Genomic DNA, 24,736 nt, shown 5'->3' with positions numbered 1-24,736 from the left:
GTTCGACTGCTGCCTTGGCCAGCACATTCTCCAGATCTCTCACCAACTGAAAACGTCTGGTCAATGGTGGCCGAGCAACTGGCTCGTCACAATACGCCAGTCACTACTCTTGATGAAGTGTGGTATCGTGTTGAAGCTGCACGGGCAGCTGTACCTGTACACGTCATCCGAGCTCTGATTGACTCAATGCCCAGGCGTATCAAGGCCGTTATTACGGCCAGAGGTGGTTGTTCTGTGTACTGATTTCTCAGGATCTATGCACCCAAATTCCGTGAAAATGTAATGATATGTCAGTTGTAGTATAATATATTTGTGCAATGAATACCCGTTTATTATCTGCATATATTGTTGGTGTAGCAATTTTAATGGCCAGTCGTGTATATGGAATAGTACGGAATTTGGTTCCTTAACATCAGCTGTATTAGCTACAGGGTCTGAGGGGGGGGGGGGGGGGGCGGGGGGCAAAGCTAAAAGTATTAAAGGCTGACAATAATGGGTAGCACGGATGAAACGAGTCAGTTGTAAGGTTTCACCACAACAGTGCCTAATGCCACCGTGGACATGGGGAAGGTCGTCGCACGCCGTGTTATTTACATTTCACCTCTTCTTTTAATGTCCAGAGTTGAAATCAGACGCTCTTCTTATCTTTGGCCGAGAAAACGTTTCGTGAACACTGCCGCTCTGGTTTGACACGTAAAGCCTTCAGGAGGTGGTATGCAAGGCGTCAATTACACTACCCCGTGCCCTGGGGCGTTGATTCACAGCATTTCGCGGTCAAAAACGACGGGCCACAATGCCATGAGCAACTGCACGACGTTTGTGACGAACGTTCAAGATTGCTGACAATCCTCAGGCGACTAAACCGTTCTGTAAGGACATCGTGACCCTGTGTTGCCGAACTACAGGCGGCCCTTCATGCTTGACAAGCATGCTTGTACGAGCGTGCTTGCCCATGCATGCTTAAAAGGGTGTGTAGCATAAATTTGCGCAAGCATTAAGACTGTACAAACAGCTTGATGCTTCATCGAATTTCCATTGTGCATGCTTGTGCAACCGTCCAAGCGTGTGTATGCTTGACCGTCTGTATCCAAGCATAGCGTGGCTTGTACAAGCATTTGTCTGTGATCTGGCTTGCTTTAATTTTTCTGCATCTACATATACACTCCGCTAACCACCAAGTGGTCTGCGACGGAGGGCACAATTCTCGCCAAAGTCATATTTCTCCCTCCTCTGTTCCACTCGCTGATCGCGCGAGGGAAAAACGACTGTCTGAACGCCTCGGTACGAGCTCTAATTTCCCTTATCTTTGGTGATCATTGTGCGATATGAAAGTTGGTAATAATAATACGTGCTCTACATCGTAGGCGAAGATCGGATTTCGTAATTTAATGAGCAGCCCCTTCCGTTGAGCGCGCCGTCTATCTGCAGGTGTGTCCCACTTCAAACTTTCTATGAGATTTGTAGCGCTCTCGCGATGGCTAAATGTACCAGTCGCGAATCTTGCCGCCCCCGCTCTCCTTTGGACCTTCTCAAACTCTTGAATCAGACCCAACTAGTAAGGATCCCATACAGACGAACAAAACTCCAAGACTGGACGAACTAAAGTATTGTAAGCTATTTCCTTTGTTGGAGGACTGCATCGCTTCAGGATTCTACCAATAAACCGCAGTCTAGAGTTGGCCTTGCTCGTTACTTGTGTAATCTGATCATTCCATTTGAGATCATTTCGAATAGTCACACCCAGATACTTGACGCATGTTACCTCTTCCAAAGAGTGAGCATTTATTTTGTACTCGTACATTAATGGGGATTTTCGCTTCTTTATACGCAGTAGGTTACACTTACTAATAATGAGAGATTACTGCCAGTCATTACACCACGCATCTACTTTCTGCAGGTCCTCATTGATTTGTTCACAACTTTCGTGTGATACTACTTTCCTGTAGAATACAGCATCATCGGCAAAAAATCTAATGCCGCTGTCAATACCATCAACCAGATCGTTTATGTAAATCGTAAAAAGCAGCGGACCTATTACGCTGCCCTGGGGCACACCTGATGTTACGCTTGTTTCTGTTGAAGTCTCCCCATTCAGCACGACATACTGCTCTCTGTCTGTCAGAAAACTTTCTATCCAACCACATATGTAATCGGATAGACCGTAAGCGCGCAGTTTTTGGAGCAAGGGACAGTGTGGAACTGAGTCGAACGTCTTTCGAAAGTCGAGAAATATGGCATCAACCTGGGAGCCGGTATCTAGAGCCTGTTGTGTATCATACACAAAGTGAGTCAGCTGCGTTTCGCATGATTGCTGTTTCCTAAAACCGTGCTGGTTTCTGCAGATGCGCTTCTCAGAGTTTAGAAAGGTCATTATGGCTGAACTCAAAATATGTTCCATGATTCTACAATAAATAGATTTTTATTTGGTTCTGTTAAATTACAATCTGTACATAGGTTATACTGTACTTCATATGCTACATTTTACCTTTTTTTTCCTAACGCAAGTAAAAATGTTGCCAAAGCCAGCTCATTGTCGTCTGAGCTACACATATTCTGATAAACAAACTAACGCTTGAATGAAATTTTCTCTCTACAGTGGAGTGTGCGCTGATATGAAACTTCCTGGCAGATTAAAACCGTGTGCCGGACCGAGGCTCGAACTCGGGACCTTTGCCATTCGCGGGCAAGTGCTCTACCAACTGAGCTACCCAAGCACGACTCACGCTCCGTCCTCACAGCTTTCATTCCGCCAGTACCTCGTCTCCTACTTTCCAAACTTCATAGAAGCTCTCCTGCGAATTTCCGCTGCAGAGTGAAAATCTCATTCTGGAAACATCCTCTAGACTGTGGCTAAGCCATGTCTCCGCAATATCCTTTCTTTCAGGAGTGCTAGTTCTGCAAGGTTCGCAGGAGAGCTTCTGTAAAGTTTGGAAGGTAGGAGATAGGTACTGGCAGAAGTAAAGCTGTAAGGACGGGGCGTGAGTCGTGCTTGGGTAGCTCAGATGGTAGAGCACTTGCCAACGAAAGGCAAAGGTCCCGAGTTCGAGTCTCGGTCCGGCACACAGTTTTAATCTGCCAGGAAGTTTCAACCTAATGCTTGTAGAAGAAGCTTGCTTGAATCGTGCGTGGGCACAAGGAATTTTGCATGCTTACACAAGCATGCTTGTCAAGCGTGCAGTTACCTTTGCGTCCGCCTTTAGAGGGACTCTTTGCCGTTTTATTCACACACATATCAATGTTCCACGCCCCCCCCCCCCCCACCCCCACCCCCACCCCCCCCAACCCCCCTCCGCCAGCCCCCTCGGCTCATCAGGCGACAGGAGGTCACGGAACAAGACAAATGCCTTTGCTGCTTCAGGTCTCGTTCAAATTTTGTGGCATGTTTCTGAACAGCCCCTTTTGGTTTCAACCTGCAAACCAGAGCAAAATTTGCAGACGCACACCAAAGGGGTCAGACCACGTTCCTTGGGATTGCAGTCCCACATCTACGTCTACATCTACATCTACATTTATACTCCGCAATCTACTTAACGGTATCTGGCGGAGGGCACTTTACGTGCCACTGTCATTACCTCCCTTTCCATTCCAGTCGCGTATGGTTCGCGGGGCTGCCGGAAAGCCTCCGTGCGCGCTCGAATCTCTCTAATTTTACATTCGTGATCTCCTCGGGAGGTATAAGTAGGGGGAAGCAGTATATTCTATACCTCGTCCAGAAACGTACCCTCTCGAAACCTGGCGAGCAAGCTACACCGCGATGCAGGGCGCCTCTCTTGCAGAGTCCGCCACTTGAGTTTGCTAAACATCTCCATAACACTATCACGGTTACCAAATAACCCTGTGACGAAACGCGCCGCTCTTCTTTGGATCTTCTCTATCTCCTCCGTCAACCCGACCTGGTACGGATCCCACACTGATGAGCAATACTCAAGTATAGGTCGAACGAGTGTTTTATGAGCCACCTCCTTTGTTGATGGACTACATTTTCTAAGGACTCTCCCAATGAATCTCAACCTGGCACCTGCCTTACCAACAATTAATTTTATATGATCATTCCACTTCAAATCGTTCCGTACGCATACTCCCAGATATTTTACAGAAGTAACTGCTACCAGTGTGAGTTCCGCTATTATATAATCATACAATAAAGGATCCTTCTTTCTATGTATTCGCAATACATTACATTTGTCTATGTTAAGGGTCAGTTGCCACTCCCTGCACCAAATGCCTATCCGCTGTAGATCTTCCTGCATTTCGCTGCAATTTTCTAATGCTGCAACTTCTCTCTATACTACAGCATCATCCACGAAAAGCCGCACGGATCTTCCGACACTATCTACTAGGTCATTTATATATATTGTGGAAAGCAATGGTCCCATGACACTCCCCTGTGGCACGCCAGAGGTTACTCTAACGTCTGTAGACGTCTCTCCGCCGGCCGCGGTGGTCTCGCGGTTCTAGGCGCGCAGTCCGGAACCGTGCGACTGCTACGGTCGCAGGTTCGAATCCTGCCTCGGGCATGGATGTGTGTGATGTCCTCAGGTTAGTTAGGTTTAAGTAGTTCTACGTTCTAGGGGACTGATGACCACAGCAGTTGAGTCCCATAGTGCTCAGAGCCATTTGAACCATTTTTTTGACGTCTCTCCATTCGGAACAACACGCTGTGTTCTGTTTGCTAAAAACTCTTCAATCCAGCCACACAGCTGGTCTGATATTCCGTAGGCTCTTACTTTGTTTATCAGGCGACAGTGCAGAACTGTATCGAACGCCTTCCGGAAGTCAAGGAAAGTGCCATCTACCTGGGAGCCTGTATCTAATATTTTCTGGGTCTCATGAACAAATAAAGCGAGTTGGGTGTCACACGATTGCTGTTTACGGAACCCATGTTGATTCCTACATGAGACGCGAGCGAAAAACATGTGCTAAAATTCTACAACAGATCGATGTCAGAGGTATAGGCCTATAGTTTTGCGCATCTGCTCCATGACCCTTCTTGAAAACTGGAACTACCTGCGCTCTTTTCCAATCATTTGGAACCTTCCGTTCCTCCAGAGACTTGCGGTACACGGCTGTTAGAAGGGGGGCAAGTTCTTTCGCGTACTCTGTGTAGAATCGAACTGGTATCCCGTGAGGTCCAGTGGACTTTCCTCTGTTTAGTGATTTCAGTTCTATTCCTTGGACAATGCTCGTAGAGTAGGCATGAAACGCCGAGAGGATGTCACCAGTGTCGAACATTGTGCTGTTGCTCATCTCACTGCGACATCAAGATTTCGACCACGAAATGTGTGGGAATCAAAGCTCCAAGGGAAAGGGTGTTTTCATTTACGTCCTTTATGTTGCCCCCTCAATCTGTATATTGAGCAAGCAATAAAGGAAACAAAACAAAAATTCGGTGTAGGTATTAAAATCCATGGAGAAGAAATAAAAACGCTGAGGTTCGCCGATGACATTGTAATTCTGTCAGAGACAGCAAAGGACTTGGAAGAGCAGTTGAACGGAATGGACAGTGTCTTGAAAGGAGGATATAAGATGAACATCAACAAAAGCAAAACGAGGATCATGGAATGGAGTCGAATTAAGTCGGGTGATGCTGAGGGAATTAGATTAGGAAATGAGACACTTGAAGTAGTAAAGGAGTTTTGCTATTTGGGGAGCAAAATAACTGATGATGGTGGAAGTAGAGAGGATATAAAAAGTAGACTGGCAATGGCAAGGAAAGCGTTCCTGAAGAAGAAAATTTGTTAACATCGAGTATAGATTTAAATGTCGGGAAGTCGTTTCTGAAAGTATTTTTATGGATTGTAGATATGTATGGAAGTGAAACATGGACGATAAATAGTTTGGACAAGAAGAGAATAGAAGCTTTCGAAATGTGCTGCTACAGAACAGTGATGAAGACTAGATTGGTAGATCACGTAACTAATGAGGAGGAATTGAATAGAATTGGGTAGAAGAGGAGCTTGTGGCACAACTTGACTAGAAGAAGGGATCGGTTGGTAGGACATGGTCTGAGACATCGAGGCATCACCAATTTAGTACTGGAGGGCAGAGTGGAGGGTAAAAATCGTTATCTGCGATAAGTTTTACGTGACTGTTCCACTTTGAATCGATTTGTACGCATGCTACTAGATCTATATCTACATCTACATCCATACTCCGCAAGCCACCGGACGGTGTGTGGCGGAGGGTACCTTGAGTACCTCTAGCGGTTCTCCCTTCTATTCCAGTCTCGTATTGTTCGTGGAAAGAAGGATTGTCGGTATGCTTCTGTGTGGGCTCTAATCTCTCTGATTTTATCCTCATGGTCTCTTCGCGAGATATACGTAGGAGGGAGCAATATACTGCTTGACTCCTGGGTGAAGGTATGTTCTCAAAACTTCAACAAAAGCCCTTACCGAGCTACTGAGCGTCTCTCCTGCAGAGTCTTCCACTGGAGTTTATCTATCATCTCCGTAACGCTTTCGCGATTACTAAATGATCCTGTAACGAAGCGCGCTGCTCTCCGTTGGATCTCCTCTCTCTCTTCTATCGACCCTATCTGGTACGGATCCCACACTGCTGAGCAGTATTCAAGCAGCGGGCGAACAAGCGTACTGTAACCTACTTCCCTTGTTTTCGGATTGCATTTCCTTAGGATTCTTCCAATGAATCTCAGTCTGGCATCCGCTTTACCGACGATCAACTTTATATGATCATTCCATTTTAAATCACTCCGAATGCGTACCCCCAGATAATTTATGGAATTAACTGCTTGCAGTTGCTTACCTGCTATTTTGTAGTTAAATGATAAGGGATCTATCTTCCTATGTATTCGTAGCACATTACACTCGTCTACATTGAGATTCAATTGCCATTCCCTGCGCCATGCGTCAATTCGCTGCAGATCCTCCTGCATTTGAGTACAATTTTCCATTGTTGCAACCTCTCGATACACCACAGCATCATCTACAAAAAGTCTCAGTGAACCCCCGATGTCATCCGTCAAAAGTCTCATGGAAATTCCGAAGTCATCTACTAGGTCATACCCTATGAGTGTATACCTTGAGACCTATGTGCACTTGCTCATCTTCGCTGCTGTGAAACACATTTCTTCTACTGGGAAAGTGCTCACAGGCCATAAGATACGCACGGCGCGAATTACACGACACGTTGCTCCGCAGACTTTCTCAGAATCCTTTATTGGCGTACCCAGATTAAGTCTCTGCAGTCTCATACGTAGCCCATCAGTCTCGTGTGAGCCGTGGCCTGTCATTCGCATTTGTCGTTTTCTGCATGTTTGAACCGCCGCCGCGGGTCACATCACGGAACTCCACGCTTTTGCGTCATCACAGAGGAATGTTGCAGGCACGTTTGAGCCAATTTTCAAACCTCTGCGTCGCTACGGGAGAGGATAGTGGGATTTCGAAACAGTTGCACGGGGTAGATGGATTGCTCCAGAGCATTAATTAGAAGTGGGCAGGGAATATCAGCAGCGGCCATTTCAACCGCGGCACAAAGCGAGGACGGCAGACCTTATTCAGACTGATGGGCTATGTATGAGACTGCAGAGACTTAATCTGGGTACGCCAATAAAGGATTCTGAGAAAGTGTACGGCGCAGCGCATCGAGTAATTGGCGACGTGCGCCAAGACTCTGCAGTTTCCGGCAGCGGCTGAAGCCATGGGTCTGCCGCGCGGACGCCGTGGAAGCTCCGAAGAACGTTTCGAAACGCATCAGCCTGTTGGCGCTGCGCGAGCATCGTTCTGTTCCTGAGATTACGTGTGGGACACTTGCCTTGTTTGTGCGAGGGGCATCGTGCACTCCTGCCCATTAAAATTGCTACACCAAGAAGAAATGCAGATGATAAATTGGTATCCATTGGACAAATATACTATGCTAGAACTGACATGTGACTACATTCTCGCGTAATTTGAGTCCATAGATCATGAGAAATCAGTACCCAAAACAACCACCTCTGGCCATAATAACGGCCTTGATACGCCTGGGCATTGAGTCAAACACAGCTCGGATGGAGTGTACAGGTACAGCTGCCCATGCAGCTTCAACACGATACCACAGTTCATCAAGAGTAGTGACTGGCGTATTGTGACGAGCCAGTTGCTCGGCCACCGTTGACCAGGCGTTCCCAGTTGGTGAGAGATCTGGAGAATGTGCTGGCTAGGACAGCAGTCGAACATTGTCTGTATCCAGAAAGGCCCGAACAGGACCTGCAACGTGAGGTCGTGCATTATCCTGCTGAAATGTAGGGTTTCGCAGGGGTCAAATGAAGGGTAGAGCCACGGGTCGTAACACATGTGAAATGTAACGTCCACTGTTCAAAGTGCCGTCAGTGCGAACAAGAGGTAACCGAGACGTGTAACCAATGGCACCCCGTACCATCAGGCCGGGTGATACGCCAGTATGGCGATGACTGTATGCTTCTAATGTGCGTTCACCGCGCTGTCGCCAAACACGGATGTGGCCATCGTGATGAAGTACAAAGAACCTGGATTCATTCGAAAAAATGACGTTTTGCCATTCGTGCACCCAGGTTCGTCGTCGAGTACACCATTGCAGGCGCTCCTGTCTGTGATGCAGCGTCAAGGGTAACCGCAGCCACGGTCTCCGAGCTGATAGTCCGTGCTGCTGCAAACGTCGTCGAACTGTTCGTGCAGATGGTTGTTGTCTTGCAAACGTCCCCATCTCTTGACTCAGGGATCGAGACTTGGCTGCATGAACCGTTACAGCCTGTCATCTCGACTGCTAGTGATACGAGGCCGTTGGGATCCAGCACGGCGTTCCGTATTACCCTCCTGCACCCACCGATTCCATATTCTGCGAACAGTCATTGGATCTCGTCCAACGCGAGCAGCAATGTCGCGATACGATAAACCGCAATCGCGATAGGCTACAATCCGACGTTTATCAAAGTCGGAAACGTGATAGTACGCATTTCTGCTCCTTACACGAGGCATCACAACAACGTTTCACCAGGCAACGCGGGCCAACTGCTGTTTGCGTATGAGAAATCGATTGGAAACTTTCCTCATGTCAGTACGTTGTAGGTGTCGCCACCGGCGCCAACCTTGTGTGAATGCTCTAAAAAGCTAGTGATTTGCATATCACAGCATCTTCTTCCTGTCGGTTAAATTTCGCGTCGGTAGCACGTCATCTACATGGTGTAGCAATTTTAATGGGCAGCATTGTATAAGTAATGCAACACATTAATTTTCTCTCGGCCATTTTCGGCTGAGAAAGGATGCTTTGTTCAAGTATATAGTGAAATATTCTTTCTTCGGCTACTATAATGTTATGATGTTCCGATAGGTGGTCGGTGCTACACCTAGCCTTCAAAATGACGTCGGTAACGGAGGTGCGGTCCAGGCAGAGAGGTGTCGTTCAGTTTCTCTGGGCGGAAAACCAGAGCATCGCACATATGCTTAGGCGCTTGCGGAATGTCTACGCATAGCTGGCTGTGAACAAAAGCACGGTGAATCTTCGGGCGAGGGCTTCTGTCTTCATTACAACTAGATCGCGCAAACCTGTCCGAGGTGCAGTGCGTCGGCCGTCCGTGCACAGCTGTGACTCCTGCAGTGTTGGAACGTGCGGACACTCTCGTTAGAGATAATCGATAGATCGCAGTCAAACATCTCGTTGCTCACCTCAACGTCTCCGTTGGTAGTGCTGACACACTCGTCCACCTGCTTGGCGGACTCAAAGGTGAGCGCCCGCTGGCACAACAGAACACCATAAGTAGCAACGGAGGACCATATGTGCGGAATTGCTTGCGCGTTACGAGACTGAGCGTGACAATTTTTTTTTTCGAACGTCGTCACAGGCGATGGAACATGGCTTCATCACGGCAAACGGGAAACAAAACGCCCATGGTTTGGCGCCACGCCACCTCCCATCCGAAAAATGAAGTTCAAAGCCGCAGCTTCAGGCGGTATAAAGTCATGGCGACAGTTTCGAGAAAAATACCTTCACGGAGGAGTCAAGCAGTCTATCGCTCCCTCCGACGTATATCTCGCGAAGAGACCACGAGGATAAAATCAGAGAGATTAGAGCCCACACAGAGGCATACCTACATTCTTTCTTTCCACGAACAATACGAGACTGGAATAGAACGGAGAACCGATAGAGGTACTCAAGGTACCCACCGCCACACACCGTCAAGTGGCTTGCGAAGTATGGATCTAGATGTAGACGTAAGCCCAGGATGGCTTACCATGAAGGGCGACAAAACGGGGCGTAGAATATCGTCGAGGTAGCGCTGTGTTGTAAGGGTGCCACAGACGACAAACAAAGGGGTCCTGCTACGAGCAGAAATGGGGTGTTGGACCATCACTCCTAAGTGTTGGGGCATATGCCAGGCTACATCTACATCTACGTGATTACTGTGCTATTCACAATGAAGTGCCTGGCAGAGGGTTCAATGAACCACCTTCATGCTGTCTCTCTACCTATCCACTCTCGAACGGCACGCGGGAAAAACGTGCGCGTAAGTTTTTCCGTGCGAACCCCGATTTCTCTTATTTTATCGCGATGATCATTTCTCCCTGTGTCGGTGGGTGCCAGCAGAATGTTTTCGCAAGCGGAGGAGAAAACTGGTGATTGAAATTCCATGAGAAGAACCCGTGGCAACGAAATACGCCTTTGTCTTAATGATTTCCACTCCAATTTATGTATCATGTCTGTGACACTATCTCCCCTATTTCGCGATAATACAAAACGAGTTGCCCTTCTTTGTACTTTTTCGATGTCATCCGTCAGTCCCAACTGATGCGGATCCCACACCGCACAGCAGTACTCCAGAACAGGGCGGACAAGCGTGGTGTAAGCAGCCTCTATAGTAGACCAGTTGCACCTTCTAAGTGTTCTGCCAGTGAATCGCAGTCTTTGGTTTTCTCTACCCACAACACTATCTATGTGATCGTTCCAATTTAGGTTATTTGTAATTGTAATCCCTAAGTAGTTAGCTGAATTTACAGCCCTCAGATTTGTGTGACTTATCGTGTAATCGAAATTTAGCTGATTTCTTTTAGTACTCATGTGAATAAACTCACACTTTTCTTTATTGAGGGTCCATTGCCACTTTTCGCACCATACAGATATCTTTCTAGAGGACGCATGGAGTATCCTAATTAAAAGGTGTCCGCTGCAGTTTAATACTTTCTGTGAACTGTGTGACAGCTTCCCCAAACGCCGCAAATACCATGTCAAACAGAAAAATTGTATGTTTATGTTAGAAAGTAGTACCAACAAGAGACTGTCTTTATTTTAGCAAATTTTTAGAGGGACTGTTCGATTGGGTAATTGTCTTTACTATAATTACATTCCTAACATTTGCAATCATCTGATGACTTTACAAGACGGTAAATGATAGCATCATCTGCAAACAGTCTAAGACGGATACACAGATTGTCTCCTCTATGTCGTTAATATAGACCAGGAAAATTAGAAGGCCTGTAACACTTCCTTGGGGAACACCGGATATTACTTCTGTTTTACTCGATGACTTTCCGTCTATTACTACGAACTGTGACCTCTCTGACAGGAAATCACGAATCCAGTCGCACAACTGACGCGATACTCCGTAGGCACGCAGTTTGGTTAGAGGACGCTTGTGAGGAACGGTGTCGAAAGCCTTCTGGAAATCTAAAAATGTGGAACCAGTATGACATCCCCTGTCGATAGCACTTATTACTTCATGAGTATAAAGAGCTAGTTGTGGTTCACAAGAGCGATATTTTCTGAATCCGTGCTGACTATGTGTCAATAAATCGTTTTCTTCGAGGTACTTCATAATGTTCGAATACAGTAAATGTTCGAAAACCCTACTGCAAATCGACGTTAGTGATATGGGCCTGTAATTCACCAGATTACTCCTACTTTCCTTTGTGGGTATTGTTGTGACTTGAGCAACTTTCCAGTCTTTTGGTACGGATCGTTCTGTGGTTGTATACTATTGCTAAATATGGAGCTATTGTATCAGCATACTCTGAGAGGAACCTGACTGTTATACGAGCTAGACCGGAGGCCTTGCCTTTATTAAGTGATTTAAGCTGCTTTGTTACACGGAGGAGCCGGCCGCGGTGGTCTAGCGGTTCTAGACGCTACAGTCTGCAACCGCGCGAATGCTACGGTCGCAGGTTCGAATCCTGCCTAGGGCATGGATGTGTGTGATGTCCTTAGGTTAGTTAGGTTTAAGTAGTTCTATTATTTATTTACTGTTCCGTGGGACCAAATTAAGGAGAAGTCTCCATGGCCATGGAACGAGTCAACACATGAAATTATAACACAATAGTAGAAACAGATAAAATGAAATACAAGAAACTTATTCAGGCGACAAATAAAGGAAATCAACAGTGTAACGCTGGAATTTGTTTAATTTTTTAGCTCTTTCAGGAGCTCTCCGACAGAATAGATGGAGTGAGCCATGAGGAAACTCTTCAGTTTAGACTTAAAAGAGTTTGGGCTACTGCTAAGATTTTTGAGTTCTTGTGGTAGCTTATGGAAAATGGACGCAGCAGAATACTGCACTCCGTTCTGCACAAGAGTCAAGGAAGTGCGTTCCACATGCAGATTGGATTTCTGCCTAGTATTAACTGAGTGAAAGCTGCTGATGACTTCAGCAGGTAAGTGCCGTAGTGCTGAGAGGCATTTGAACCATTCTGATAAAATCAGAGAGATTAGAGCCCACACAGAGGCATACCGACAATCTTTCTTTGCACGAACAATACGAGATTGGAATAGAAAGGAGAACCGATAGATGTATTCAAAGTGTAAGGTGTCAGGCAAATCCAACACCTTCCATGAAAACCCTGACATGATAAGCAAATCCAGTAGTATGTCACATAGCTCCGAATAAATCGTGACATTAAATTAACCAAAGTAATACGTGTAACGAGTGAGCAAATGGAATACCACAGACTAACACAAGAATGCCTAAATGCATGTCGTACCTTCCCACCGTGAGGCAAACGCAGTTCCGAGGGGAGAAACGAGAACAGAAGCCGATAGTAGAACCGTGTTAAGCTTGAAGGCCCTACGATAAGGGACGGACTGGACACCCACGTCGCCAGCTAACCACTAGGGCCACACAACCCGCAAGTTTCAGTGTGAGACTTTGTCGCATGTCTGTAACGTCAAGTACCACCCCCCAGCCCATGTTAAAAGCTAGAGCCCTCCAGAAAAACAGTATAGATATTACGATAACACAAAAAGGTCCACTACCTCCCGCAAGTCTTAGCGTGAGACTTTTCCGCGTGTCTGTTACGTTGCAAACTTTAAAAACATTGCCCCACATTTCGCATTGGTTAGACAGAATTTTTGTAGGCCAAGCTTAAGGTTAACACTGAGACCCTGATTGGTCAGATGAAAACACAGCCAGATAGGTTTTTTTAAACCAACTTCGGTAAATTGTAGTAAGGAGAAGTTAGGAGAGAGTTACTTGGGAGACGGCGAGGTGAGCTGTGCTGCGCGCTGCCCCCTGACGAACACAGAGAAGGTAATGAACGCACGCGATGCCGCATTTTTGAGCGCATAAGGCTTCACTCAGAACGGCAGAAGTCTCATCTGTTACACCCCCTTTTTGCGTAATACTAGTGTCGATCGTCAATTAAAGCTCATGGTGTTCACATTTGCCACTTGAAGTAAAAATCTGAAACGCGATGATTTGTCTGTTACATAATTATTGAGAAGCCACATCAGCCACTGTAATTTACAACAAGTTAGATAAGTAATTAAAGATAATTGAGGGTTACTGTGGACCATTTTGATAGTTTTCTCTCTTGTGAAACTTAATGTAAACCTAGATTATAGATGTGATATGGCATAGGTCATCCTTCGATCGATTGTAGAACTTGGAAACATATTCAGGGAATATTCGTTCACATTTTTGTTGAACGCAGTTGGTTTTTACCATCCTGTATTAAAACATTTCCTTTTATCAATAGTGCAATTTATAAACGATGATTTGTGAGTAGAATAAAATTTCCAATGGTAAACGTAACTGCTTTTTCGACGTTATTTTACCAGCTAACTAAAAATAGGAAAGCCTTGAACCCTTTCCACTCAATTTAGTTAGTATTAAGATTCTTTTACAGGGAGTGCAGTGGAGCTGACACTGAGATCATTTAGTATTTGGTTATATCATCGATAGTCTCACTGAACCCTTCTGAATTCTACATGTCATGTGTGGTCTGGCGTCTCTTTACCAGAAAGAGGTCCCAGGTTCAAACTAGTCAATTCCCTAAAAAACACACTCAGAGCGTCGTTGCGCGAAAGTGGTAGGGAGACACGATATAGAACAGACACCACCATGAATGTTTAGAAAAGTACCCTCTGCCACACACCACACACCGCCAGGTGGCTTGCGGAGTATGGATGTAGATGTAGATGTAGAAAATGTGTATAAATAAGCTCAGAAAAAATGAGTTCGGTTTCTTTCGGGTGGCCACTCGCACATAGGGATGTGGGTATACTTTTGCTCAGGTATTCTTCTCAGAATGATATTTTCACTCTGCAGTGGAATGTGCGCTAATATGAAACTTCCTGGCAGATTAAAACTGTGTGCCGGACCGAGACTCGAACTCGGAACCTTTGCCTTTCGCGGGCAAGTGCTCTACCATCTGAGCTACCGAAGCACGACTCACGCCCCGTCCTCACAGCTTTACTTCTGCCAGTACTTCGTCTCCTACCTTCCAAACTTCACAGAAGCTCTCCTGCGAACCTTGCAGAATTAGCACTCCTGAAAGAAAGGATACAGCGGAGACATGGCCTAGCCACAGCCTGGGGGATGTTTCCAGAATGAGATTTTCACTCTGCAGCGGAGTGTGCGCTGATACGAAACTTCGTGGTTCGCAGGAGAGCTTCTGTAGAGTTTGGAAGGTAGGAGACGAGGTACTGGCAGAAGTAAAGCTGTGAGGACGCGGCGTGAGTCGTGCTTCGGTATCTCAGTCGGTAGAGCACTTGCCTGCGAAAGGCAGAGGTCCCGAGTTCGAGTCTCGGTCGGGCACGCAGTTTTAACCTGCCAGAAAGTTGCAGGTACTCTTGTGTTTCTACAGGCTAGCCGCTTGGGGGCGCTAGCGTCGCACGGTTCTATTCTTTCCACCCCTCTCCCTGTAGTTTTGGAGTGTTTGCCTCAGCCTGTGGTGAGACTGGGCCGCGTTGTTGCAGGCCGCCCACCTCGTCGGCGCCGTCCAACTCCTCGGTGATGCGCCGGCTGCTGGAGCGCGACTTTGAGCGGCTGGAGCGCGCGCGCCGCTCGCTGGCGCTCTTCCAGCACCACGACGCCATCGCCGGCACTAGCAAGGCCTTCGTCATGCACGACTACGCGCTCAAGCTGTTCGAGGCCATCCAGGACGCCACGCAGGTAACGCTCTGGAGCCTGCCTCTGGCCAGGCGGTCGCTTCCAGCACGGCAAGCCAGCCTACATCGTCCCTACGTGCAGGCGAACGATGCAAGTCGGCTTGCCTAGCCTGAGATGCGCGAGGTACACTGGTTATTGTGGTCTTCAGTCCAGAGACTAGTTTGATGCAGCTCTTCATCCTACTCTGTCCTGTGCAGGCTTCTTCATCTCCCAGTACTTACAGCAACCTACATCCCTTCTGAATCTGCTTAGTGTATTCATCTCTCGGTATCCCCCTACGATTTTTACCCTCCATGCTGCCCTCTAGTACTAAACTGGTGATCCTTTGATGCCTCAGAATATCCCCTGTCAACCGATCCCTTCATCTACTCAAGTTGTGCCACAAACTCCTGTCCTCCCCAATCCTATTCAATACCTCCTCATTACTTATGGGATCTACTCATCTAATCTTCAGCATTCTTCTGTAGCACCACATTTCGAACGCCTATATTCTCTTCTCTTCCAAACTATTTATCGTGTATGTTTCACTTCCACACATGGCTACACTCGATACTAATACTTTCAGAAACGACTCAATGACATTTAAATCAATATTCGATGTTAACAAATTTCTCTTCTTCAGAAACGCCTTCCTTGCCATTGCCAGTCTACATTTTATATCCCCTCTACTTCGACCATCACCAGTTATTTTCCTCCCCAAATAGCAAAACTCCTTTACTACTTTAAGTGTGTCATTTTCTAATCTAATTCCCTCAGCATCACCCCATTGATTTCGACTACATTCCATTATCCTCGTTTTGTTTTTGTTGATGTTCATCTTATATCCTCCTTTGAAGACACTGTCCATTTCGTTCAACTGCTCTTCAAAGTCCTTTGCAGTTTCTGACAGAATTACAACGTCTTCGGCGAACCTCAAAGTTTTTATTTCTTCTCCATGGATTGTAATCCCCACTCCGAATTTTTCTTTTGTTTCCTTTACTGCTTGCTCAATATACAGATTGAATAACATCAGTGAGATGCTACAACCCTCTCTCACTCACTTTCCAACCACTGCTTCCATTTCATGTCCCTCGACTCTTATAACTGCCATGTGGTTTCTGTACAAACTGCAAATAGCCTTTCGCTCTTTGTATATTACCCTTACCACCTTCAGTATTTGAAAGAGAGTATTCCAGGCAACATTGTCAAAAGCTTTCTCTAAGTCTACAAATGCTACAAATGTAGGTTTGCCCTTCCTTAATCCAGCTTCTAAGATTAGTCTTAGGGTCAGTATTGCCTCACGTGTTCCAACATTTCTACGGAATCCAAACTGATCTTCCCTGAGGTCGGCTTCTACCAGTTGTTCCATTAATCTGTAAATAATTCGCGTAAGTATTTTGCAGCTGTGACTTATTAAACTGATAGTTCGGTAATTTTCACATCTGTTAACCCCTGCTTTCTTTGGGATTGGAATTATTATATTCTTCTTGAAGTCTGAGGGTATTTCGCCTGTCTCATACATCTTGCTCACCAGCTGGTAGAGTTTTGTCATGACTGGCTCTCCCAAGGCCGTCAGTAGTTCTAATGGAATGTTGTCTACTCCGGGGGCCTTGTTTCGACTCAGGTCTTTCAGTGCTCTGTCAAACTCTTCACGCAGTATCGTATCTCCCATTTCGTCTTCATCTACATCCTCTTCCATTTCCATAATATTGTCCTCGAGTACATCGCCCTTGTATAGACGCTCTATATACTCCTTCCACCTTTCTGCTTTCCCTTCTTTGCTTAGAACTGGGTTTTCATCTGAGCTCTGGATATTCGTACAAGTGGTTCTCTTTTCTCCAAACGTCGCTTTAATTTTCCTGTAGGCAGTATCTATCTTACTCGTTACATTTGTCCTCTAGCCATGCCTGCTTAGCCATTTTGCACTTCCTGTCGATCTCATGTTTGAGATGTTTGTATTCCTCTTTGTCTGCTTCATTTATTGCATTTTTATATTTTCACCTTTCATCAATTAAATTCAATATTTCTTCCGTTACCCAAGGATTTCTACTAGCCCTCGTCCTTCTACCTACTTGATCCTCTCCTGCCTGCACTACTTCATCCCTCAAAGCTAGCCATTTTTCTTCTACTGTATTTCTTTCCCCCATTCTTATCAATCCCTTGTGCTCTCCCTGAATCTCTGTACAACCTCTTGTTTAGTCATTTTATCCAGGTCCGATATCCTTAAATTCCCATCTTTTTGCAGTTTCTTCAGTTTTTATCTACAATGTGACTTTACCTCTGCAAATTCTTAAAAAAGTTCGTTCAGCCCAGTAACTATGGTGAATAAGGAAAATAAATTTCTGACCTTTATCATTTAAGGATATCAAGCTATAGGTTGCTGAAGAATCATTTTTTTCACCGAATAGTTTTCTTAAAATCGGATGTTAGGTATTTTATAGCTGCCGTCGCGTCCGCTCCGCTGCTTTGCCGAGAAGACACGTGGCTGTCGTTCTGTGTCGCGCATGCTGCAGCGACGAGGTTCAAACACGTCTGAATTCAAACGTCGCCAGCTGCAGCGGGAGACAGGCAGCGACACAGAAGTCGCTCCCATAGGACACCTCCGTAACTACTAGAGATGGGTAACACGATCCTTTTTCCCCATTCGATTCCTACGATTCAATCTCACACTGCGAATCGATTCCCACGATTCGTTCACGATTCATTCTAGTCTGCGATGGCACGATTCTTACGGAATACAGAAAGTTCTACATCTTACTCACAGATGGCAGGACATGTCTGAAATTGTCAATGGTGTGTGTGTGTGTGTGTGTGTGTGTAGTAGAGTTGTTACGATTCGTGAATGAGTCGTTCATTTGAACGACTCTAAATAAAGAATCGAATTGTGTTACGGACGAATCGTCGTTCAAAAGAAATGTAAGAACGATTGTGTGTTTCCGAGTCGTAACGATTCCGAGTTCCAGCGATTCATCAATTCTTAGTACGCTATGCTTCGGAGGCAACTTCCGAATCATGGCGAGTCGTGCCGAATGATTACGAGCGCCAGTCCAGTGTAGGGTGCGTGTGAACAAAGGAAGCTCGGAACGAACAAACGAAGTTCGTGGGCCGTGATATTATATTGGCTATTTGAGGTATGTCCTGCCTTCTGAGAGTAAGATGTAGAACTTTTTGCATTCCGTAAGAATCGTGCAATCGCAGACTAGAATGAATCGTGAAAGAATCGTGAACGTATCGTAGGAATCGATTCGCAATGCGAGATTGAATCGTAGGAATCGAATTGGGAAAAAGAATCGTGTTGCCCAACTCTAAGGTGTAGAGCTTCTTCACGAACTGAGCCTGACCTGTATATGTTTGTGGCAATACTTGCTTTCAACTGTGTTTAGACAAGAAACTTTGATACAGTTATGCAAGTAATCAGTAGTCTAATGCTGTAATGTGCATATTACTCTTGCTATTACCATATTGTGTGGAAGGCCGAGCTTAGCTTTGTTTCTTTTTGTAAAATCGTATTTTTTGGGAGTAGCTACTTCTTCAAATAAAGTTGAAAGCATTCAGTTAACTAAATATAAATTTTCATTTCCGAGATACCAGCGATCAGAAGAAACCATGTCTAACCTAAAACATATGTAGGATAATTGTTACTATTGGATGTACGTTAAGTCCAACGTGTTCGTATTCGGATAATGTTATACCGCCATCTCACAAAATTGTGATACTCCTCTACTGTAACATCCAATAGTAACACAGATTTACGAAAGAGTGATATAAAATACTTGTTGCGTAAAATCGAGTTTTTTTTTCAGGAAACACACCAATATAGATAAACTTAGAAAATCAAAATCCATATCTAAATATAAAATTTTATCCAAACTGTTAAAGCCGTTCCCAAAAAACACGAAATTCGCGTTTTTATTTAAAAGAAATTCTTTTGAGTAAAATCGCGTGCTGTAAGGAAAGACACCTACATACACATAAACATAAAAACCAAAACCTTAACTACATTCATTACGTACTAACAAAGTTTTACGAGATGGCGTTATAAAAACATGTGAAATAGCGTTTTTATAATATAAAATTGCGTTTTTACGAGTGGATATATATATATATATATATATATATATATATATATATATATATATATATATATGACTTTTTACGAAAGAATTGAACTATGTAGGTGAACTAAAAAAAAAGCAAAAACCAGTCTAAATACAAAATTTCATCCAAATCGTGTAGGGCCGTTTTCGAGATACGCGAAATATAATACATAGTCCAAGTGCTTTTGCTCGTGTGTATAGAAAATGTGCGTGTTTTGCATTGCATGTGCAACAGATAAGAGGTACGTATTTATTCATCATACTTGGATTTCTTGATTTTAATCGTGTGTATTGGGAGCTGTGTGCTCGCTGTATATCGTCTCTGTCATCACTAGTTCGTGTATTACTCGCGCCAACTAAGCCGACGTCGGCGCGGTGGCAGATGGTAGCGATAGTAAATGGGAAATGCCTGTACGCTCGTTCCCGTCAGCCACCGCCAGGTGTCAGCTTTGTTTTCACGAGTAATATGACGGCCCGCGAACTTCGTTTGTTCGCTCCGAGCTTCCTTTGTTCACACGCATCCTCTACTTGGCTGCCATCTGGCGGTCGTAAACATTCGGCACCACTCGGCATGATTCGGAAGTTGCCTTCGAAGCATAGCGTACTAACAAGGGAATCTCCCCCATCGCACCCCCCTCAGATTTAGTTATAAGTTGGCACAGTGGATAGGCCTTGAAAACTGAACACAGATCAATCGAGAAAACAGGAAGAAGTTTTTTGGAACTATGAAAAAAATAAGCAAAATATACAAACTGAGTAGTCCATGAGGAAGATATGGAACATCAAGAATAATGCGAGCTCAGGAGCGCCGTGGTCCCGTGGTTAGCGTGAGTAGCTGCGGAACGAGAGGTCCTTGGTTCAAGTCTCAGCCGGCACGGTGGCTCAACGTGTTCGGTCAGAGGGTGAGCAGCCCTCTATAATAAAAAAAAAAACTTAGCAAATCAATCAATAACGAACTTAAAACGGATGTCTTACGACGTCCGCCCCGAGCGGATGCAACGAATAACAGCGAACAAAACGAGGAAAAAAAAGTCTTCCCTCGAATGAAAAGTTTACTTATTTTATCTTCGCAAAGTTATGATCTGTCCGTTCGTTCATTGACGTCTCTGTTCACTGTAATAAGTTTAGTGTCTGTGTTTTGCGACCGCACCGCAAAACCGTGCGATTAGTAGACGAAAGGACGTGCCTCTCCAATGGGAACTGAAAACATTTGATCGCAAGGTCATAGTTCAACCGATTCCTCCACAGGAAAACACGTCTGATATATTCTATGCGACACTGGTGACGGCATGTGCGTCACATGACAGGAATATGTTGTCGACCCACCTAACTTGTACACTTGGCGAATGGGTAAAAAGATTCTTCTACCTTGCCCGATTCAGGTTTTCGTGTGGATGTGATAATCACTCCCAAAAAACTGATAAAACCATAAGAGTTTGTCACATTAACTGCAACAAATGAATGCAACAGTCGCACAGTGTTCCCTGTGCTCTGTCAAAACATATGTTTTTAACGTTTTCAAAATTTTCCGTGTGTAGACCGTCAAATCCTGCATATGTCCAAGCAAATCTGAACATGTCCTGGAATTCTGGAGAGCGAAGTTGATTAGGTGTGAGTGCCTGGACTTCGATAATTGACACACGATCGCGTAAACAATACTGCTCTGTGTACCTGTGGAGCTTCGCAAAATCATAGAATCTTTTCATGAAGGATTTCAGCTGCCGAAAACCTCTCATCGGACAGATAATAATTGTCTGAAAATTAAAAATTAAACTTTTCACTCGAGGGAAGACTTGAACCAAGGACCTTTCGTTCCGCAGCTGCTCACGCTAACCACGGGACCACGGCGCTCCTGAGTTCACACTATCCTTGATGTTGCCTATCTTGCGCATGGACTACTCAGTTTGTATATTTTTTACTTTTTCTTTCATAGTTCCACACAACTTCTTCCTGTTTTCTCGATTGATCTGTGTTCAGTTTTTCAAGGCCTATCCACTGTGCCAACCTATAACTAAATCCGATGGGAGTGCGATGGGGAGGCTCCCTTGCAAGAATCGATGAATCGTTGGGAACTCTGAATCGTCACGACTCGGAAACACGCAATCGTTCTTACGATTCTATTGAACGACGACTCGTCCGTATCACGATTCGATTCTTACGGTTCTTCGACTCACTCACGAATCGTAACAACTCTACTACACACACACACACACACACACACACACACACACACACCATTGACAATTTCAGACGTGTCCTGCCATCTGTGAGTAAGATGTAGAACTTCTGTATTCCGTAAGAATAGTACCATCGCAGACTAGAATGAATCGTGAACGAATCGTGGGAATCGATTCGCAATGTGAGATTGAATCGTAGGAATCGAATGGGGAAAAAGGATCGTGTTGCCCATCTCTAGTAGTTACGGAGGTGTCCTACGGGAGCGACATCTGTGTCGCTGCCTGTCTACCGCTGCAGCTGGCGACGTTTGAATTCAGACGTGTTTGAACCTCGTCGCTGCAGCACGCGCGACACAGAGCAACAGCCACGTGTCTTCTCGGCAAAGCAGCGGAGCGGACGCGACGGCAGCTATAAAATACCTAACATCCGATATTAAGAAAACTATTCGGTGAAAAAATTGATTCTTCTGCGACCTATAGCTTGATATCCTTAAATGATAAAGGTCAGAATTTATTTTCCTTATTCGCCATAGTTACTGTGCTGAACGAATTTTTTAAGCATTTGCAGAGGTAAAGTCACATTGTAGATAAAAACTGAAGAAACTGCAGAAAGATGGGAATTTAAGGATATCGGACCTGGATAAAATGACTAAACAAGAGGTTGTACAGAGATTCAGGGAGAGCACAAGGGAACAATTGACAAGAATGGGGGAAAGAAATACAGTAGGAAAAAAAATGGCTAGCTTTGAGGGATGAAGTAGTGCAGGCAGCAGAGGATCAAGTAGGTAGAAAGACGAGGGCTAGTAGAAATCCTTGGGTAAGAAAAGAAATATTGAATGTAATTGATGAAAGGAGAAAATATAAAAATGCAGTAAATGAAGCAGGCAAAAAGGACTACAAACGTCTCAAAAATTAGACCGACAGGAAGTGCGAAATGGCTAAGCAGGGATGGCTAGAGTCGTTTAAATGAACGACTCATTCACGAATCGCCACAACTCTAGTAACTACACCAGCGGCTGCGTTTTGTCACCTGAAGCTGTCGCGTCGTGTCGCTCGCTTCTGCCGCTCACGTAGGACATGGCCTTAGTGTTACCTCCACCTCACACCATTAGGTAGCTTTCGAAATACGACGTAGATGTGCGATGGTGAGTGGACGCTAGAATTTCAGCCCTGTCATACAGCGTCGAGTTGCGGTTGCCTGTGCGCTGCTCCGCCAGAGGTGATTTACTGCGCTGTGTGGAAGTCCGTTCTGTACGATCGACTTTCCGGCTAAACCGGACTGCTCGTGGGCGCGCCTCATTGGCTCGCGTGCGAACCAGCAGAGGAGCACGTGGAGAGAGCGCTAGTGACGTCAGTGGTCAGTTGTCTCTTCCCGAGTGCGTGTTAAACGTGCCACTGTCACGTGCTTTGCTGACGTCAGAAGCTGTGTAACCGATCCTCGCCGAGCTTTCGCGACACGCTGCAGAGGTTGCACCAGTCTGGCACTTTTCCCCACTTGCGTTCTTCCACAGAAGACGGAACATCCGAAAGTAAAAGGCATCACCGCTATTTACGTTTGGCCGCGCGGGATAAGCCTGCAGTCTAAAGGGGCTGCACTCATGGACTGTACGGCTGGTCCCGGCGGAGGTTCGAGTCCTCCCTCGGGCATGGGTGTGTGTGTTTGTCCTTAGGATAATTTAGGTTAACTAGTGTGTAAGCTTAGGGACTGATGACCTTAGCAGTTAAGTCTCATAAGATTTCACACACATTTTTTTTTAATTTACGTTTGGAATATCCATACCTCCACGAAAAAAGATTACTTTATGCGTAAATAGGAACCTAAGTAGATGAACGTTTTTGAATGAAAATACAGTGTGTTTCAAAACGAATATACCGGTTTTAAGGCTTCATAAGATGTATGAGACAAGCGAAATTCCCTCAGACTTCGAGAAGAATATAATAATCCCAATCCCCGAGAAAGCAGGCGTTGACAGATGTGAAAACTGCCGAACTATCAGTTTAATAAGTCACAGCTGCAAAATTCTAACACGAATTCTTTACATACGAATGGAAAAACAGGTAGAAGCCGACCTCGGAGAAGATCAGTTTGGATTCTGTGGAAATATTGGAACACGTGAGGCAATACTGATCCTAAGACTTGTCTTAGAAGCTAGATTAAGGAAGGGCAAACTTCCAAATTCTGAAGGTTATTCGATCTGTATATTGAGCAAGCAGTATAGGAAACAAAACAAAATTTCGGAGTAGGTATTAAAATCCAGGGATAAGAAATAAAAACTTTGAGGTTCGCGGTTGACATTGTAATTCTGTCAGAGACAGCAAAGGACCTGGAAGAGCAGTTGAACGGAATGGACAGTCTCTTGAAAGGAGGGTTTAAGATGGACATCAACAAAAGCAAAACGAGGATAATGGAATGTAGTCGAATTAAGTCGGGTGATGCTGAGGGAATTAGATTAGGAAATGAGACACTTGAAGTAGTAAAGGAGTTTTGCTATTTGGGGAGCAAAATAACTGATGATGGTCGAAGTAGAGAGGATATAAAATTTAGACTGGCAATGACAAGGAAGGCGTTTCTGAAGAAGAGAAATTTGTTAACATCGAGTATAGATTTAAGTATCGGGAAGTCGTTTCTGAAAGTATTTGTATGGAGTGTAGCCATGTATGGAAGTGAAACATGGACAGTAAATAATTTAGACAATAAGAGAATAGAAGCTTTTGAAATGTGGTGCTACAGAAGAATGCTGAAGATTAGATGGGTAGGTCACATAACTAATGAGGAGGTGTTGAATAGGATTGGGGAGAAGAGACGTTTGTGGCACAACTTGACTAGAAGAAGGGATCGGTTGGTAGGACATGTTCTGAGGTATCAAGGGATCACCAATTTGGAATTGAAGGGCAGTGTGGAGGGTAAAAATCATAGAGGGAGACCAAGAGATGAATACTGTAAGCAGATTCAGAAGGATGTAGGTTGCAGTAGGTACTGGGAGATGAAGAAGCTTGCACAGGATAGAGTAGCATGGAGAGCTGCATCAAACCAGTCTCAGGACTCAAGACCACAACAACAACAATCTTGTATTACTTTCAACATACAGTTATAAGTAATTGAAATAGTAGCTCAAACAGTTTTTCTTATAGCA

At 45.0% G+C, this 24,736-nt stretch overlaps 1 protein-coding gene across 2 annotated transcripts in view; it reads left to right on the top strand.

The window, feature by feature from the left end:
• Positions 1–24,736, top strand: part of LOC126295334 (alpha-mannosidase 2) — a 923,615-nt gene that overhangs the window by 714,668 nt on the left and 184,211 nt on the right. For both annotated transcript variants that reach the window (XM_049987803.1, XM_049987802.1), the window contains one exon: positions 15,157–15,352. In XM_049987803.1, the coding sequence (XP_049843760.1) occupies positions 15,157–15,352 (196 nt within the window). The remainder of the gene's footprint in view (positions 1–15,156; positions 15,353–24,736) is intronic.

This window comes from Schistocerca gregaria, chromosome 11, assembly GCF_023897955.1.
Source record: "Schistocerca gregaria isolate iqSchGreg1 chromosome 11, iqSchGreg1.2, whole genome shotgun sequence".
Taxonomy (NCBI): Eukaryota; Metazoa; Arthropoda; class Insecta; order Orthoptera; family Acrididae; genus Schistocerca; species Schistocerca gregaria.
The sequence above is the reverse complement of the archived record's forward strand: the minus strand, read 5'-3'. Positions and strand labels throughout refer to the sequence as shown.